The following is an 18499-nucleotide window of genomic DNA, read 5'->3' on the forward strand; positions in this document are numbered from 1 at the left end:
TTTTATATAGTGGGAAACGAAGCGGCCGCTTTAAGAGGAGCGCGTGGGTTTGCGGCTGGTGTGTCGGGCCGCACGTGATAGTGGTCTCGCTGGCGCTTGTTGATGATGTCGCCGCGGTGCCCCAAGGAAGGATTGGCCGAGGCTGGTCTTGGAGTGATGAGCACAGCACCTCCCGGGAGGAAGGCGGAAGCGTACGGGACGCCGTAGGGCGGAGGCGGGAGAGGCGAGGGTCGCGATGAGTGGGCTCGGCCGCCTCTTCGGGAGGGGTGAGCCCGGGCGAGACTGGTCCCCGGGAGGTGCTGGCCGCAGGGGGCGGGGGAAGAGCCGGGAGACGCTGTCATGAAAACCCCGGTGGTCCAGCAAGGCCTTCTCCCGGGCCAGGAGGCGCCGCCTTGTCAGGACGCCTGGCTCCAGCTGCCTTCCTTCCTTCCCTCGGAGGGAAGAGCTCGAGGCCCGGGAGGGGGCGCGAGTGGAGAGCGTGGCAGCTGCGCTGGCTCCCGCTGTTAAGGCCTGGGTGACAAGTTGCTGCCTGTCGGCATTCAGTCCTTTCCAAAACACTGGTGCTTCCTTTATGCTGGGCCAGAGGCAATCTGAGGTGACCCAAGAAAGGTAGCCCTCGTGAGCTCCTCTGTGGTGCGGGAAGGCAAGCAAAGTCTGGCATTTACAGCGTAGTGTGGCGACTCCGTGATGGAGAGTTTACTAAACAAGCAAAATCTGGCATTTACATCGTAGTGTGGCGACTCTGTGATGGAGATTTTCCTAAAAACCAGGGGTGCGCGGAAGAAGCAGGCACGGCGGGTGGTGATCCAGAAGGCTAGAAGTATGCCAGATGGGGGGTTGAGATTCTCCAGGAAGAGGTAACTGTGCAAAACAGAGGCAGGAAAAAGTATGGTATATTTAGGGAAAAGGAGTTCTGGCTGCCCTGTGAGTGTGTGTGTGTGCGCGCTGGAGGAAGAGGAAAGTGTGGATGGAGAGGTAAACGGGGGCCAGATCATGAAGGACCCTGTGTGTCTTAAAGTTCTTTGGATTTTATCCTGTAGGCAGTGGAGAGTATGGAAGGATATTAAGCAGGCTAGGGCCTTCAGATTTTTTTTTTTTAATAAGTCTGTTAGAAGTGCAGAAGATGAAGGGAGAAATTGAGATCAGATTATTTTTTCTCTAGCCTCCCTACTTCGTTCAGTTTGATCCTGTGGAATCAGGACCTTGAGTATCTCCTAGGATAGCAAGTGGAACAGTAATTATAAAAAGTGATTGAACTCTGGTGGGGAACACGGTAATGAGGAGGTTATGCGTGTGTGGGTGCAGGTGGTATATGGGAAGTCTTTGTACCTTCCACTCACTCAGTTTGCTGTGAACCCAAAACTGCTCTAAAAAAATAAATTCTATTTAAAAAGACAACTGGAAATGACTTGAAAGGTATCTAGGAATAGCAAAAGAATATTGGCTTGGGGGCTTCCCTGGTGGCGCAGTGGTTGAGAGTCCGCCTGCCGATGCAGGGGATGCGGGTTCGTGCCCCGGTCTGGGAGGATCCCACATGCCGTGGAGTGGCTGGGCCCGTGAGCCATGGCTGCTGAGCCTGTGCGTCTGGAGACTGTGCTCCGCAGCGGGAGAGGCCACAACAGTGAGAGGCCCGCGTACCGCCAAAAAAAAAAGAATATTGGCTTGGGAAATCATACTGTCACATTTCAATTCCTTTGCAGTCTCTTACTATAGTAATTGTGATTTTAGACCAAAATGTTAACGTTTTCATGCCTGTTTTCACATTTGTAGAGATAGTACATTCATCGTAGAAAGTTGTTTGGGGATTAACAATAACACGGGCAAGTGCCTAGCACATACTATGCACTCAGTAATCGGTGGCTAATATTTTTCCTTTACACGTGTGGGCTGCTTCATTGGACTCCAGAGAAGAAGGAGAGGGGCCCAACCCCTGAAGAGGCAATACAGAAACTGAAGGAGACAGAGAAGATACTGATCAAGAAACAGGAATTTCTGGAGCAGAAGATTGAACAGGAGCTACAAACTGCCAAGAAGCATGGGACGAAGAATAAGAGAGGTAATGGGGGAAGGAAAAGCACCACCAGGGAGGGCCCGGGGGGGAGCAAGGGCTTCTGGCTCTGATGTTCAGGGTGTGGGCTGGATCAGCTGCCCTACAGGCTTTGCGGAGGAAGAAAAGGTTGGAACAGCAGCTGGCACAAACGGACGGGACATTATCCACCTTGGAGTTTCAGCGTGAGGCCATTGAGAATGCCACCACCAATGCGGAAGTGCTTCGTACCATGGAGCTTGCTGCCCAAGGCATGAAGAAGGCCTACCAGGACATGTGGGTACGGGGGTAGGGGAGGAGGGGGCCCAGGCACTGGGGAGAGTAGCTTGATATTGTACTGTGAATCTTAAAACCTCTCCAGATGTGAATTTACAGTAGAGTTGCCTGTGATGGCTAGACCCCTGTCAGCCTCCTTGCTTATTGCAAGGTGATCTCTTTGCTGGCTGGGGCATTCTAGGGAGGAAAGATGATTTTCCTCTTTTTTTGTGTGTGGTTTTTTGGCTGCACTGCAAGGCTTGTGGGATCTTAGTTCCTGGACCAGGGATTGAACCCGGGCCCTCCGCAGTGAAAATGCCCAGTCTTAACCACTGGACTGCCAGGGAATTCCCAATTTTCCTCATTTTTAAAGATCCTTCAGAGAAGACAGTGCAACCATTCCTCCCCAGTGTGTCTTCTTGCCATTTCTTAGCCCAGATTTGCCTCTTTACACTTTTCCAGGGATCTCTTTTACCTAGTAGCCATGGATTTGTCAGTCTGAAGCCACAGGCAGGAGGGTCTTCATTCATGTGAGATGAAAAAGTCAGGGTTGTCACCTGATTTCTGGGCTATGTATCTTGTTCTCAGGGACATTGACAAGGTGGATGAACTGATGGCTGACATCACAGAACAACAGGAGGTGGCCCAGCAGATCTCAGATGCCATTTCTCGACCTGTGGGATTTGGAGATGATGTGGATGAGGTGATTGGGAGTGAGGGGTCAAGGAATATTGGAGAAGGCATGGGACCAGCCAGAAGGAATGCCCAAGAGAACTGTGGGACAGGTTTGGGGAAAACTCCAAAAGTGGTATGTTTTTGGAAGTAGAATTTTCCTTTGTCTTGAGTGATCTTGTCATCCCATATCCAGGATGAACTGTTGGAGGAGCTAGAGGAGCTGGAGCAGGAGGAATTGGCCCGAGAGTTGTTACATGTGGGCGACAAGGAGGAGGAACCCCCAGTCACACTGCCCAGTGTACCCTCTACACATCTTCCTGCAGGGCCAGGTACCCAGGGCTGTTCTGTCATCTCAAGGACTTGAGAGGGTGGGATAGATATGGGGAAAAATTATTCCTCATCCATCCTGCCTGAAAGGATCCAGGCAGAGAGGGTTGCTGCTACAGTTACACAGGTTGTTGACTGCATAAGGGCACCTGGCTGAAGGGGAATGAGGACTGAAATCAGGCCTGTGCTTCACTCAGCAAACTGTGTCCCCTGGTTTAGGGCTGCAAATGCCCGGAGAAAGAGGCAGCTTCTGATTTGCACAAAGGTGTTGTGGGAATTAGCAGCCGCCCAGCAAGCAAGACCATACCCTTAGGTTCTTTGCTGGGAGAGAGCGTTCCGCAGGCTCTGAGCGTTATAGGAGGGGATGGTTGGAAGTTGCTGAGGCCTTAACACTTCTTTCTTTCTCTGGGTGTCCTTATCCCCAAAGCTCCCAAAACGGATGAAGATGAAGAAGCACTAAAGCAGTTGGCTGAGTGGGTGTCCTGATGAGTCTGGGCTTGTCTACCTGACGCTGCCTTCATTGTTCTCTTTTCCTTAAGTGCCAAGTGCTAAGCTAAAGGAACATGGCCTTGTTGGGAGGTCCTGCTGAGGGTGGTAGTGTGACCCTGCCTGAGAAAAGGGTCTGTCGCCCTCCCATCCCTGGCTCAACCCTGAAGAAGGATCTTGGTGCAGGAGGAACCCCTGGGCTCCCTTTGATAGCAGTTACAGTGCCCTCGTTCGCAATAAAGTTGGGCGGATGGAACCCTAGTGCTTATACTGCCTTGTCTACAACTGAAACTCGTCTCCTGGTCCTTGGAGCTTTGTTTCAAGAAATGAGTAGTAATGAGAGTAATGAGGGGGAGTTGGAGCATAGGAGAAATGGGAGCTTCCGTTATCTCAACCTACCATGTTCCAGGCAGATACTGTTCCATCTCTCGAGCTGGTGTGTCCTAGAGCTGCCTGGTGCTGAGGGTGAGGAAACTGCCCTCTGTTATTTATCCTAGAACCGTGTGGAGCTGTCCCTGAGCCCTCTCTCACTGCTTTCACCCAGTTGTGTCTCTGCCGAGAGAGCCCCGTGACTCACCAGCTGTCCCCTTACAAAGCCCACTTTCAAGGGTAGGAAAGGAGACGTACGGGGATATGGAGTCAATAGGTTTCCTTTCTCCAGAACGCATAGTTCATAGGCTTGGTTTGAACTGTCACTTCAACGTGTAGGAGCGATGATGAGGGACCATGATTCACCAGGATTGTTTCAGTAGTGGGTAAGGTGGCATTTGGAGGAGGAAGGAACCAAGATATTACATACCTCCTGATACCCATGTCTAAAAGAACGAACAGTGCCGTCCCCTTGGACTGTAGACAGGCAGAGCTGTGACCAAACCGAGCAATCAGGGTAGAGCAACCTCTACCCCACTACTTGAACATTTAGAGTGCATAGAGATAGACAAAACTGAGCATGTACTCAGCCAGAATAATGAAGCTTCCCCAAAGCAGGTGTTCCTGTGAGCACGCCCAACCCAGTCACCTATGAGCCACATATGTGCTACACTGTAAATTATAATGTTGACTTAACCAGTGTCAAGATGACTGGTTACAAGCTCTGGGCAGAAACACACCTCTCACCCTCAGCAGTGTTCCCTGCTAAGGTTCCCCTGAGGGAAGAATGTGACTCTAGCTGATGAGACTAAAACAGAATTAGATTTATTTTTGGTGTGAAAGATTTTAGCCCAAGACCCTTCTGCTTTGCTCCTCTTTCAACCCCCTCATCCTTCTGCCATTTTCAGGTACTGATTTCCAAGGATTGGTGACAGTTGGTGCTGGGGGGCTGGCACATTGCCTCAAGCAGCCTGATCTCATGGGTGGGTTGCTCAGGCTGGAACTTGAGCACCCAGGGATCCTTGATGATGTCCAGGATGGTGGCACGCTTGGTGGCTTGGCGTAGTGTCTGGAGGACCAGGTTCTAGGGCAGGGGAGAGAGAGGTCTTGGCTGAGCTGGCCTGCATTGTGCCACACAATGAGCAGCTGGACCTAAGAAAGAAGCAGGATAGCCCATCACACCACTCTGGTGAAAGGGAGTGTGGCCCTGACTTTACCCTTAAAAGCCTCCTGTCTGCTCAGAAAGCCAACACCTTGAGGGGAAGGAAAGGAAGGGTTCCTTGGGGGAAATCCTTGCAGAATCCCCTTCTGGCCTAAAGAGATAGAGACTAAAACCTGCTTATCACTCACATCCCAGGTGCAAGCTCAGAGGTTGGCCCTTTAAGCCCTCCCCACTATTCTAGGGCAGGGCAAGGGTGTGGAATGGCCCTGGTATCGGGGGGAGGCTTCCCTGGGGTTGGGAGGTCTAGTTTGGGTATTCCCTCTCTGCAGGTCACCCCTGAGGCCTCAGCCCTCCTGGGGGAGCCAGCACCTTGCACTCCTGGGAGATGGCATAGTTAGGTGGAAAAGCGACCTCCTTCTGAGTCTCTCTCAGCAGCTTCTTGAGATTGGTGTCATCGAAGGGCAGACGGGCAACCACCAGCGTGTAGAGGATAACGCCCATGCTCCAGGTGTCAGACAGGAAAGGGTTGTAGGGCAGGCCTAGCAAGACCTCCGGGCAGGCATAAGCAAAGCTGCCACAGTAGGTCTGGCTGAGGTGGCTAAAGCAGTTCCCTTGGTGGTAAGAAGGGCTACTCCGCACAGACTGGCTAGAAGGCACCATCTTGGCGAAGCCAAAGTCCGATATCTTCACGTTCTGCCGCTTGTCCAGCAACAGGTTCTCCAACTTTAAGTCCCTACCAGCAGCAGAAAGGCTGGGGGTCAGGAGAGGGCTTAGTGTTAGACTGGGAGCTGAAGGGCCAGAGGTCAGAGGCTAGAGATAAGGAAAGGCAAAGAGGGAGAGAGATGCCATTATGAGGACACAGGGCAGAGAGGAAGGAAGGTCATGGAGTTGTGAGCAGAGCCCAGAGGGAAGAGAGGGTGGTACCCGAGGATCACTAGGAGCTCACCCTCACTTTTCATAAAGTGTTCTGCTCACAGTGGGCACTTAATAAATGTTCTTGACCGGATGATTAAAATAAAGTGGATGAATAGGCCTAGATACTGAGGAGGGAGGTCAAGGGAAGAAAAAAAGAGGGTAGAACATGGAAGACGTGCATAAAACCCCCTTGGGAGCCCAAAGGCCCCAGTCTGGGTGGCAGCGCCCTCACCGGTGCACGATGCCCTTGCTGTGCAGGTAGGCGATGCCCAGGGTCATCTGGGAGAACCACTTGCCAGCAAGGGGCTCAGAGCAGGCCCCATAGTGCTGGATCCACTCAAGGACGTCACCACCCTGAACCAGCTCCAAAATGATGTACACTCGGGATGTGGTCTCGATGGCCTGATAGAAGTTGATGAGATACTTGTGCCGCAGGACCTTCATTACCTGGCCCCAGAAGAGGGACCCATCAAACCCAGGCAGGGAGCACCCTGGCTGCACTCCCAGCCTTCTACTCTCCCACTGCTACTTTCCTAGAACTTTGCAACAGAATCAAACCCCAGAGGGCTGGTGGCCTATGGACAAACGCAAAGCTTTGTACTTTTTACTTTTTGAGGGTCTGGAGGTGAGGTGGAAAGAAGCTGAATTTACAAGTAATTTTCCTAGCTGCCTAGTGAGCCATTCAGTTGTGGTATAGGGGTTTCTGGCTCCACCCCCTCCTAACCATACCCCTTTTGAGAAGCCTTAAGCAGCTTGCTACCAGCTCCCTCTTCTAGCCCCCTTTCCAACCTGTATCTCACGGGGCAAGAACTTGTTAAGATAGTCCTCAGAGGCCTTCTTCTTTGAGATGATCTTGACAGCCACCATGACTTTCTGCTTTGTGTAGTAAGCCTCATACACCGTCCCATAGGAGCCATTGCCAATGACTTTGCCCACTTCGTAACCATATTCCTCCATGACAGAGCGGTAGGCCGAGGTGGATGGTGCTTGCAAGGTGTCTCCCTTCCCCATGGTGTTGGGCTTGCTGAGAGCAGGGAGCTTTGCTACTTAAAAGCCTCCAGTCTGCTCAGAAAGCCAACATCTTGAGCCGCTGAAGGCTAGGGAACCAAAGTGAAGTTAGTCTCCAAAAGCTTGCCTATGTAGTCACACAAGTCTGGGATGCTGGGCTCAGCTCTCCACTAGGAGCTTGGAGAGGGAAGAAGGGAAAAGCAGTTCTTTTTGTCTCCACTGGCTGTTGTTACTTCTTTCTCCTCTTGGTTACGGAACCCCCCCAAGGTCCCATGTTCCGCACACATCATAATTCACCTTCTATCCACCACTGGCCACAAGGCTTGAGAAGGAAATGCAGTTTGGAACATATTCATTGCTGGAGGTACCTTTATAATCTGGTGAGACTCGCTCCGTGGATCTGGTCCTTTTAACCAATCATGTTTATTGAGCACCTGCTGTGCGCCAGGCAGTGTACGGAGTCCTGAGAGAAAATAACCAATAAGGCCAAGAGAGACCCTATTCTGCTAGCGTTTATAATCCAGCATGAGAAACACCTGAGTGTCAGAATATCACAGAGAATCGCAAGGTATTGTAGAAGCCTGTTCTAAGGAACCTAACTTTAAAATGTATTCTTTCTTTTGCGGGGGTGGGGGTGGCTTAAAATAACAACCTTTTTTTTTTTTTTTTTTTTTTTTTTTAACAAATTGAGCTGGACTCAGTTGGGTAATTCAGCTAGTGGCATCATCTCAGCTGGGCTGGTTTGTTTCTGCGCATGATCTCATTATTCAGTAGAGTAGCCCAAGTTCCCTCACACAGTTTGCACTGAATTTCAAGAGAAAAAAAAACAAGCTGCATCACCAATTGAGGCCTAGGCTCCAGAATCACAAAACATCACTTCCATACCTTTATATGCATAAAGACGGTTACAAGGATCACTCGGATTTATGAGGTGGGGATGGAGACTCCTCTTAACCTTGAAATGCATTCTTTTTTAAAAATATTTATTTTGGCTGCACTGGGTCTTAGTTGCGGCACGTGGGATCTTTAGTTGCAGCATGCATGTGGGCTGTAAATTCCCCGACCAGGGATTGAACCTTGGCCCCCTGCAATGGGAGCACGGAGTTCTACCCACCAGACCACCAGGGAAGTCCCCTTGAAATGCATTCTTATCTTGCCTTCCATGACCCTGAACTCTACAGTTTTCCTTCCATCCCTCTAGTCATTTCTCAGGTTCCACTGGAGCCTCCCCCACCATACACCCCTTAATCACACCCCAACGGTTCTATTATAGGCCTTATTTCCTCAGACCTTTCCGTTCTTGCTTGCATCTCCCACTAGGCTGTAAGGGAGGTCAGCTGATGAGAGAAGGGATATGAAGTCAAAGACTTGAGAAGAAAGGCTTGTGGAGAATGGGAGAGAGTGGATTTGGAAAATGAGCATTACTGGGCAGCACTGAGGGCCCAAATGAGATTGGAAAACACAACGTATGGACACACAATCTTAACATATCACAGTGTTAAGATTATTTTAGCATTCTGGATATAGGTGCTTGAATATTAACAGACATACTTAACCCAAGATTAAGGTTTCACTTAGCAGCTGCCGTGAAAGAATAATGGGAGAGAGGCATCAAGAACACAGGCAAGAATGTGGCTAAAATGATGGAATGCAGAATCTAAGCTGCTTGGGTTAGGAAGACAAGCTAGAAAAAGGGCAAAGGGCAGGGGGAGGGGTTGCAGGTCTCAGTGAAATGGAACAAGTTTGGTGGGAAAGACAGAGGACAAGAGGTTGTGGTTAGAGGGGTTATCTGGATTTAAGATGGGGGAGGGGGTGGCACACAGGAGATAACAAAGGAAGAATCAGTTATCTTCCATCCTCTAAAACAAAACAGAAACTCCAACAGATTATGCCATAGGCTACTGGTAAATTCCTATTTATTGACAGGCTGATCCTGCTGGCAGGGTGGTTCCAAAGTCCTGTTGGAAGCCACATCTACATCCTCAGTCTGTCAAGATGAACAACTGTCCAGGGCACACAGTGGTAAGGAGGCCCACCCAGCCCCGCCTATCTTCTGCTCCCCTGGATAGGCAGCTTGGTGGCACCTCTGTTCTCATCACGTACAGCAGGTAAACCAGTTCATTCAAGGAATATGTACTAAGCTGCCTACTGTATACAAAAGCACTGCTAGGCTCTGAGGATACCAAGATGGATAAATTATAATCCTCCTGTGAGGAGTTAGCAATTAGCAAGGGAGACAGACACATAAGAAGTTAAAATAACAGTACGGTGAGATAAAGTTCTATAAACAAAGCTGTAAGGAAATGTTAAGGGAAGCCTTTATGGAGAAGGTGGCATTTGCACTGTTCAAAAGAATTCTCGTGGTTGAGAGTCCGCCTGCCGATGCAGGGGACACGGGTTCGTGCCCCAGTCCGGGAAGATCCCGCATGCCGCGGAGCGGCTGGGCCCGTGAGCCATGGCCGCTGAGCCTGCGCGTCTGGAGCCTGTGCTCCGCAACGGGAGAGGCCACAGCAGTGAGAGGCCCGCGTACCGCAAAAAAAAAAAAAAAAAAAAAGAAGTCTCCAGGCAGGTTAAGTAGGGAATGGTAGATTGAACAGTCTAGGCAGAAGGGACTAGCTTGCAAGCTTGAGAAAATATGACATTCAAGATTTCAATTTAAATACAGGATAGGGTTCCAGAGGGGAACGTACCTGGAGAAGTAATTTAAATGCAGGTCTGAGAGGCCTAATATGCCAAGCTTTTTTTGACTCTATCCTATGTACTCATGGTTAAATTTTGCTGTGCATCAAAGTCAGAGCTTGTTAAAAATACTGATGCCCAGTCACCTCCTTCCCCAAGATCCTGATTTGGTGGAACCCAGGCATCTATGTTATTTTTTATAAATTTATTTATTTATATTTTTGGCTGCGTCGGGTCTTTGTTGCTGTGTGCTGGCTTTCTGTAGTTGTGGCGAGCGGGGGCTACTCTTTCTTGCGGTGCGTGGGCTTCTCACTGCGGTGGCTTCTCTTGTTGCAGAGCACATGCTCTAGGCACGTGGGCTCAGTAGTTGTGGCTCGCGGGCTCTAGAGTGCAGGCTCAGTAGTTATGGCGCACGGGCTAAGTTGCTCTGTGGCATGTGGGATCTTCCTGGACTAGGGCTCGAACTCATGTCCCCTGCATTGGCAGGCAGATTCTTAACCACTGTGGCACCAGGGAAGTCCCAGTATCTATGTTTTTAATAAGTTTCCAGCTGAATCTGATGCACACCAAGATTTGAGAACCACGGTTGCAAACTAGTGAATTTAATGAAAAGAAACAGACTCACAGATATGGGGAAGAAACCAGTGGTTACCAGTGAGAAGGAGGAGGGGGCACTATAGGGGTAGAGGAGTGGGAGGTACAAACTATTGGGAGTAAGATGGGCTCAAGGATGTATTGCACAACACGAGGAATATAGCCAATATTTTGTAATAACTGTAAATGGAAAGTTACCTTTAAAAATTGTATTAAAATTAAAAAAAAAAGAACCACTGTTGCAGGAAATAGGACATCTTTAAGACCAAAAAAAGAAAAAATCCTTGCAGCAGCAGTATGGAAAATGGATCCAGGGGGAGAGATGACCAAGAGACTAGCAAGGTGGCTGTCATGATAATTTAGGTGAGGGGATGGGGCCTGAACCAAGGCAGCATGGAGGGCAATTTGGAAGATAATTCGAGAGAAAAGCAGAGGAGGCTTGGTGGCACTGATCTTATGGGGGCGGCTGTTAATTGTGAAGGAGGCCCAGGTTTAGAGACCAGGGGATTGTCACGTAAAAGATTATTCCAAAGCCACTCTAAGTTACTTTTCTAATTACAAAATTCATTGATGTCTAAAAAACTCAACCCCCTACTTCCTGGAACCTAACCTCCTCCTGCGGGGAGGAGGGCTGGGTCAGAGAGGGCAGAAGTGAGTAAATGAAGGGCTTTTCAAGCCAGAAACCGCTTGAGATTTTCCACTTTCTTTACTCGAGGAAAGGAAACCTTAAGTTGTTCCCAGGTGGCCAAAACGAAGTCATGGCCCCTGGGTCTGATCTCCAGAGGAATTTCCCTAATGGCAGGATAAACTTTTCCAGAATAATCTGCAATACAAAATTAAGAGATGCTCTAACACATATACAGAGATAAATAAAGAATAAAGACATAGAGACCGAAGCAAGCATGTCAAGGTTCTTTACCTGCAATTAACAACAAGCGTCAGGCTGCCCAGTTCACGGGGTAAAAGAGCAAATACCCGATCTCTTTGCGTGCCTCTGCACCAAACCTGGCCCAGGCTTGCCTATCGTCGGACACGAGACGGTCGCTATACGGTCAGGGAGGCCTCCAGTACAGCCTCGGGAAGATATTTTTATTTACGGCATTTGTTTTTTGGCGAGAGGCCATTCAGGACGGATGGCAGAGCAGCAGTGAGGTGAGATCCGATTCTAGGACCCTTGTATGGGCTGTGTCCTCTGCTGTCCTACCACAGCGACGCCCAAAGCCTCACCCCCGCCCGGGTTGAGGACCTTGAACCGCCTCTCGGGGCTCGGCCTCAGCAGTCGGTGGCGAGTCCCATTGGTTCAGCCGGCAGACGCTTCGGGCGTCCCCTAAGCGTGGGCGCAGCCGCCGCCCGGGCTCCGGGTCCCGGGCAGTCACTGGACGCGAGCAGCGGGCACTGCTCTTGGACGCCCAACCCAAACCTTCCCGGGGATAGGCGGCCGGACCCGCGGCAACCCTTATCCAAAAAGGGCGTTTGTGTCCTCGTAGCCAGGTCTCAACCGCAACCCCCCCCGCCGGAGAAACCTGGGCGCTTCGGAGCGGCCTCGGCCTGGGGGGAGTGGCCCCCTCCAGGCTCCAGGAAAGGAGCTTTCCGCCGGGCTGAGGTCCCCTCGGGTGAAGGCGGAAGAGGGAAGACTGACGTGTCCTGAGCTGCCCTCAGGTCGCCGGGAGGGCCCCCCACCCCGCTCCTTGCCGGGCGACGGGCTAGCCCGAGACTCGCGGGGTCTCCAGAGCTGGGCCGGGCCTCCAGCCGTAGAAAGGTTCCCCAGGGAGCACTGAAGTGAGCCGGGCGCGATGTTTTGCGGTGCGGCCGCAGCCGCTGCGATCAGGCACCGCGGCGGCCAGCCCCGTGGAGGTCGGTTGTCAAGTCCTCTCCAGGCCCCCCGCTAGCGCGCCGCTCTGGGGGAGACCCCGGCAGGAGCGCGAGGGCGGCTGCAGGGCAGCAGAGGCCGCTGGCGCCGCCTCGGCCAGCCCTTCCCGCGCGGAGAGCACCCCGGGGCTGCGGCGGGAAGGTGCCGGACGTGCGGGGCCGCGTGTCGTTGCCATGGAAACGGGCTGGGGCGCGCGGGGAGGTCCCGGGCAGGCGGGCTGCCGGAGAGGGGGACCCCAGGTTGGGAGGGCTACATAGCAGAGGCGGAGGCCAGTGTTCGAGCTAGAGGAACATGGTGTGGTGTGGCGGTGGGGAGGTGGCCTCCTGAGGGAGGGTCGGAAAGGCCAAGGGGAGGAATTGGAGCCATTGGCTTCAGTTCAAAGAACCTGACCTGGGGAGTCATTCGATCCCTGGTTCCCATAACTGCAGGACTCCCCCAAACAGGTTCCGCTGCCTTAAGGATGACAGTCCTAGGCCACCCTGGAAGTTGGAGCTGCCGGTGGTTGCCACTCCTGCTGCTGCTGTTGCTGGGCACAGGTCGAGATCCAGGGGTGGAAGGTGTGACACACTACAAGGCCGGCGACCCCGTCATTCTGTATGTCAACAAAGTGGGACCTTACCATAACCCTCAGGAGACTTACCACTACTATCAGCTTCCAGTCTGCTGTCCGGAGAAGATACGCCACAAAAGCCTCAGCCTGGGTGAAGTGCTGGATGGGGACCGGATGGCTGAGTCTTTGTACGAGATCCGCTTTCGGGAGAATGTGGAGAAGAGAATTCTGTGCCACATGCAGCTCAGTTCCGCACAGGTCAGCCTCTCCACACTGACTAGAACTTAGCCCTCCCTCCCAGGACCTAATAACAGTGCCTTAGGTTTATGGTTTTCAAAGCACCTTTATGGAAATGATCTGATTTGATTCTAACTACAACCTCATGTGACAGGCAGGGAAGGTAGTATTTATTATTTGCATTTGGTTGATGAAGAAACATACTTGCGCAGAAGTAACTTCTTCAAGACTACATGGATAGTGGATTGCAGAGTTGACATTAGAGCCCAGGGTTCCTGACTCGAAGCCTCTCTGTTGGTAATAAGGTCCCAACTATCACACCTACGTAGTCATTTTTTGTCATCTCTACCTCGGCTTTTTTAACTGGCTCCTTTACACACTACCAAATTTTCCCTATCATGCTTTTTTCTTCAGCAATTCCTATCTTAGAGCACTTTTCCTTAGTCTACTGCAGACCTTTCTACACCTCCCTCTCCTCCTAGGCCTTCATCCTGTCGAGTCATACTTGCTCATTTAAGAGAATCCCAACATACTAGGGTCTACCCAGTGGTTCTCAACAGGGGGCTTTTGTCTCTCAAGAGACATCTGGCAATGTCTGGAGAATTTTTTTTTTAATTAATTTATTTATGTTTGGCTGCGTTGGGTCTTTGTTGCGGAGCACGGGCCTCTCGTTGCGGTGGCTTGTCTTGTTGCGGAGCACGGGCTCTAGGCGCGCGGGCTTCAGTAGTTGTGGTGCACGGGCTTAGGTGCTCCGTGGCATGTGGGATCTTCCCGGACCAGGGCTCGAACACGTGTCCCCTGCATTGGCAGGCGGATTCTTAACCAGTGTGCCACCAGGGATGTCCTCTGAAGATATTTTTGATTGTCACTACTGGGGACGCTACTGACATCTAGTGAGAAGAAGCCAGGGACGGAGCATCTTACAATTCATAGGGCAGCCCCCCACAACAAAGCATTTTCCAGCTCAAAATGTCATTAGTGGGGCTGCCCTGGTGGTACAGTGGTTGAGAATCCGCCTGCCAATGCAGGGGACACGGGTTCAAGCCCTGGTCCAGAAAGATCCCACAAGCCACAGAGCAACTAAGCCCGTGTGCCACAACTACTGAGCCCACAGGCCACAACTACTGAAGCCCGTGCGCCTAGAGCCCGTGCTCCACAAGAGAAGCCACCGCAGTGAGAAGCCCACGCACCACAACGAAGAGTAGCCCCTGCTCTGCAACTAGAGAAAGCCTGCGCATAGCAACGAAGACCCAGTGCAGCCAAAAATAAATACATAAATTAATTAATTTAAAAAAAACATGTCATTCGTGCTGAAGTTGAAATCCTGCTCTAATACAATGCCTGGGGAGGCCTTGTCTGACTCCTAACTTGCTCTTTTTAGGTGGAACAGCTGCGCCAGGCCATTGAGGAACTATACTACTTTGAATTTGTGGTGGACGACTTGCCAATCCGTGGCTTTGTGGGCTACATGGAGGAGAGTGGCTTCCTGCCTCACAGCCACAAGATAGGACTCTGGACCCATTTGGACTTCCACCTAGAATTCCACGGAGATCGAATTATATTTGCCAATGTCTCAGTGCGGGACGTCAAGCCCCACAGTTTAGATGGGTTACGACCTGATGAGTTCCTAGGCCTCACCCACACCTACAGTGTGCGCTGGTCTGAGACTTCAGTCGAGCGTCGGAGTGACAGGCGCCGTGGTGACGATGGTGGTTTCTTTCCCCGAACACTGGAAATCCATTGGTTGTCCATCATTAATTCCATGGTGCTTGTGTTTTTACTGGTGGGTTTTGTGGCTGTCATTCTCATGCGTGTGCTTCGAAATGACCTGGCTCGGTACAACTTGGATGAAGAGACAACCTCTGGAGGTTCTGGTGATGACTTTGACCAAGGTGACAATGGCTGGAAAATTATCCATACAGATGTCTTCCGCTTCCCTCCATACCGTGGTCTGCTCTGTGCTGTGCTTGGTGTGGGTGCCCAGTTCCTGGCCCTTGGCACTGGTAAGGTGATAAAAATTAATTAGGGATTTCTCTCAAGGGGTAGAACTAAGTAGGTAGTTTGTTCAGAAAAAGATCTACAGATCTTCTCTTCTGTCCAAGGTGAGGGGCAGAGCTAAGGGGTGGAATGGTTCTAGCAAGGATGTGTATATTCTGTTGTGGGTTTTCTGGACAACAGAACTGGGGGATATTGTTTTGATGGAAGCCCTGGGTCTGGGAGAAAGGGGGCTGGCTGATTTCTATGAAATTGCCGGAAGAGGGATAGGTGAGACCTAACACAGGCTTTCCACTACCACGCTGCAGGCATTATTGTCATGGCGCTGCTGGGGATGTTCAATGTGCACCGTCACGGGGCTATTAACTCAGCAGCCATCTTGTTGTATGCCCTGACTTGCTGCATCTCTGGCTACGTGTCCAGCCACTTCTACCGGCAGATTGGAGGCGAGCATTGGGTGTGGAACATCATTCTCACCACCAGTCTCTTCTCTGGTGAGGATTGCCCTTTCCGTGGTGGGCCAATTTAGGAACTTAGAACACATCATGGAACCTGAGATAGAGTCAGAGTAGGGCTTTCAAGGGAATGAAATAGGTAAAAGAAACACTAAGGAAACCATTCAAAAGACAAAAAATGCATTTCTTTTTTTTTTTGCATAGTTAAATATTAAGCCCTTGAAATGTTTTAGGCAACGTGATAAGCACTTGACATGCCTTCATCTCATTTATTTTTATTTTTTATTTATTTTTTATTTTTTTATTTTTTTGCGGTATGCGGGCCTCTCACTGTTGTGGCCTCCCCCGTTGCGGAGCACAGGCTCCGGACGCGCAGGCTCCGGACGCGCAGGCTCAGCGGCCATGGCTCACGGGCCCAGCCGCTCCGCGGCATATGGGATCCTCCCAGACCGGGGCACGAACCCGTATCCCCTGCATCGGCAGGCGGACTCTCAACCACTTGCGCCACCAGGGAGGCCCCCTTCATCTCATTTAATTCTCACGCTGACTTTACGAAGTAGGTAATATTATCCCCATTTTACAGATGAGGAAATTGAACTTCAGGCTGGTTAGGTAACTTGCCTGAGATTATACTCCTAAAAAGCAGAGAATCAGGTTTCAGACCTAGGCAGTCAAACTCTAGAGCCTGTATTCTCAACCATTACACTGAAATAACACTCTTGAATTTATCTTTTGAGACTCCCTTTTTTTCCCCCCAAGTTTTTTTTTGGCCACGCTGCATGGCATGTGGGATCCCACTTCCCTGATCAGGGATAGAACCTGCGCCCCCTGCATTGGAGGCGTGGAGTCTTAACCACTGGACCACCAGGGAAGTCCATCCCCAAGCTTTTTTAACTTTGAAAGTGGGCCTCCCTACTCTAGCCTTCCAAGCCAGCTTGTCCTTTCAAAGGCAGTAGTAGTTTGCATTCTGAACCTCTTGTGTTTCCAACTGTTAAGTGTCTTGATTTCTGTTCTACCACATTTACATTTGAACCAGGGCTTTCTGAAAACAGAGCCTTAATTCAAAGGAATGTCTCATACTAGGAATCACCAGTGCCACGGCAGGACAGGCCCTTGGAGGCAGGTGGATTTGTGTCACTCTTAGATCATTATGTAACGGCTTGCCTAGATCCTTAATGATAATGGGTAGGGGAGGGAGTGTTGGTAAGCTAAGGAACAAAGAACAACAAGACACGAGAGGGTGGAGTCAGCCTGGGAGCGGGATGTTTCACTGCTCACCCCTTTAGGTCCAGTCTGATTGGGTGCTCCCAGGGATGAGCTCCTAGTGCTAACTCTCCCTCTGGGGCCCATCCCTGCAGTGCCTTTCTTCCTGACGTGGAGCGTGGTGAACTCTGTGCACTGGGCCAATGGTTCAACACAGGCTCTGCCAGCCACCACCATCCTGCTGCTTCTGACCGTTTGGCTGCTGGTGGGCTTTCCCCTCACTGTCATTGGAGGTATCTTCGGGAAGAACAACGCTAGCCTCTTTGATGCACCTTGTCGCACCAAGAACATAGCTCGGGAAATCCCGCCCCAGCCCTGGTACAAGTCTCCTCTCGTCCACATGACTGTTGGAGGCTTCCTGCCTTTCAGGTATCCTCCCTTTATTCCATGGCCATCACTCTCAGGATCCTGACCTTAACTTTCCCCTTCCGTACTCACCCTGTACCGTAACCCATTGTCAGTGATAATCCCTCGTTCAGCTGTACCATTAAGAGATCACTAAATGGTTCCTCCTTTCTCCAACCAGGACTGAGCTTGAGTCAGTTCAAATATGAGGGTGTCTCACTTGTGAAGCTCTCCAGAGACATTGCTCCTTTCATTGTCTTCCTAGTTTCTGACTTTGGCGACACCACGTGGGGCTTAAAACCCATTTGATTACTCATCCAATTTGTCGAGTACCTTTTAGTGCCAGACAAATACAGTGGAAAATAGAACAGACAAGATCCCTGCTCTCAACCTACCAAAGAAGATGTTCTTGAAATGAGAGCAGCTAATCATAGGTAAAAGAATCCCCCTCAAGCCAGGAACTCCAGGGCAGGGAGTAGAGAGGGCCCACTTTCCACAGTGACCCAGTAACACAGAGGGGTGGTGGCTGGATTTTGGCCTGGCCACTGTGCTGGCAGTGCACAGCCCTTTAATGCTGTGTATCGTCTCTTCTCTTCACAGTGCCATCTCTGTGGAGCTGTACTACATCTTTGCCACAGTCTGGGGTCGGGAGCAGTACACTTTGTATGGCATCCTCTTCTTCGTCTTCGCCATCCTGCTGAGCGTGGGGGCTTGCATCTCCATCGCACTCACCTACTTCCAGTTGTCTGGGGAGGATTACCGCTGGTGGTGGCGATCTGTGCTGAGTGTTGGCTCCACGGGGCTCTTCATCTTCTTCTACTCAGTTTTCTACTATGCCCGGCGCTCCAACATGTCAGGGGTGGTACAGACAGTAGAGTTCTTTGGCTACTCCTTACTCACTGGTTATGTCTTCTTCCTCATGCTGGGCACCATCTCCTTTTTTTCTTCCCTAAAGTTCATCCGTTATATCTATGTTAACCTCAAGATGGACTGAGTTTCGGGTGGCAAAACTATCACTCTTCTTTCCCTTTCTTCATGCCCTACTGATCTCTTACCAACATCTCTTCTGATTGAGTGACTGAGTTGTGTGATGGTTTTGTTGCCTTCCCCTTTGCCCTTTGGGCCTCCCTTCCCCAGAGAGGGCCTGGAAATTATAAACCTCTATTATATAAGAAGTATATATTTGAGCTTTTTAAGTTGCCTTTTTTTGGTCCTGATTTTTCTTTTTACAATACCAAAATAAAATTTATTAAGAAAAAGGATCCTG

The 18499-nt window shown here is 50.7% G+C and overlaps 3 protein-coding genes across 8 annotated transcripts; 2 read left to right on the forward strand and 1 right to left on the reverse strand.

The window, feature by feature from the left end:
• Nucleotides 1-162: 162 nt before the first annotated feature.
• Nucleotides 163-4075, forward strand: CHMP4A (charged multivesicular body protein 4A). The gene is made up of 6 exons (XM_060096433.1): nucleotides 163-266; nucleotides 1907-2056; nucleotides 2146-2323; nucleotides 2891-3005; nucleotides 3171-3306; nucleotides 3732-4075. Exons 1-6 carry the CDS (start codon nucleotides 236-238, stop codon nucleotides 3788-3790), a joined length of 669 nt encoding a protein of 222 aa, XP_059952416.1. The 5' UTR covers nucleotides 163-235; the 3' UTR covers nucleotides 3791-4075.
• A 988-nt stretch (nucleotides 4076-5063) lies between these two features.
• TSSK4 (testis specific serine kinase 4) lies at nucleotides 5064-7247 on the reverse strand. Of its 2 annotated transcripts, none has more exons than XM_060096430.1 (4): nucleotides 7026-7247; nucleotides 6469-6683; nucleotides 5691-6054; nucleotides 5064-5243 (listed from the first exon to the last, which is right to left on the reverse strand). In XM_060096430.1, the coding sequence occupies exons 1-4, from the start codon at nucleotides 7245-7247 to the stop codon at nucleotides 5064-5066; spliced, it is 981 nt and encodes a 326-aa protein (XP_059952413.1). The 2 variants fall into 2 exon arrangements, with proteins under 2 accessions (XP_059952413.1, XP_059952412.1); XM_060096429.1 differs by having other exon boundaries at nucleotides 5691-6090.
• A 4590-nt stretch (nucleotides 7248-11837) lies between these two features.
• On the forward strand, nucleotides 11838-18494 carry TM9SF1 (transmembrane 9 superfamily member 1). Of its 5 annotated transcripts, none has more exons than XM_060096421.1 (6): nucleotides 11838-12176; nucleotides 12831-13195; nucleotides 14556-15177; nucleotides 15478-15663; nucleotides 16983-17256; nucleotides 17833-18494. In XM_060096421.1, the coding sequence occupies exons 2-6, from the start codon at nucleotides 12848-12850 to the stop codon at nucleotides 18224-18226; spliced, it is 1824 nt and encodes a 607-aa protein (XP_059952404.1). In that variant the 5' UTR covers nucleotides 11838-12176; nucleotides 12831-12847; the 3' UTR covers nucleotides 18227-18494. The 5 variants fall into 5 exon arrangements, with proteins under 5 accessions (XP_059952404.1, XP_059952406.1, XP_059952402.1 ...); XM_060096423.1 differs by having other exon boundaries at nucleotides 11838-12008; XM_060096419.1 differs by lacking the exon at nucleotides 11838-12176 and adding an exon at nucleotides 12183-12371.
• The last annotated feature ends 5 nt before the right edge of the window (nucleotides 18495-18499 follow it).

Source organism: Mesoplodon densirostris, chromosome 4, assembly GCF_025265405.1.
Source record: "Mesoplodon densirostris isolate mMesDen1 chromosome 4, mMesDen1 primary haplotype, whole genome shotgun sequence".
In the NCBI taxonomy this organism is placed as follows: domain Eukaryota; kingdom Metazoa; phylum Chordata; class Mammalia; order Artiodactyla; family Ziphiidae; genus Mesoplodon; species Mesoplodon densirostris.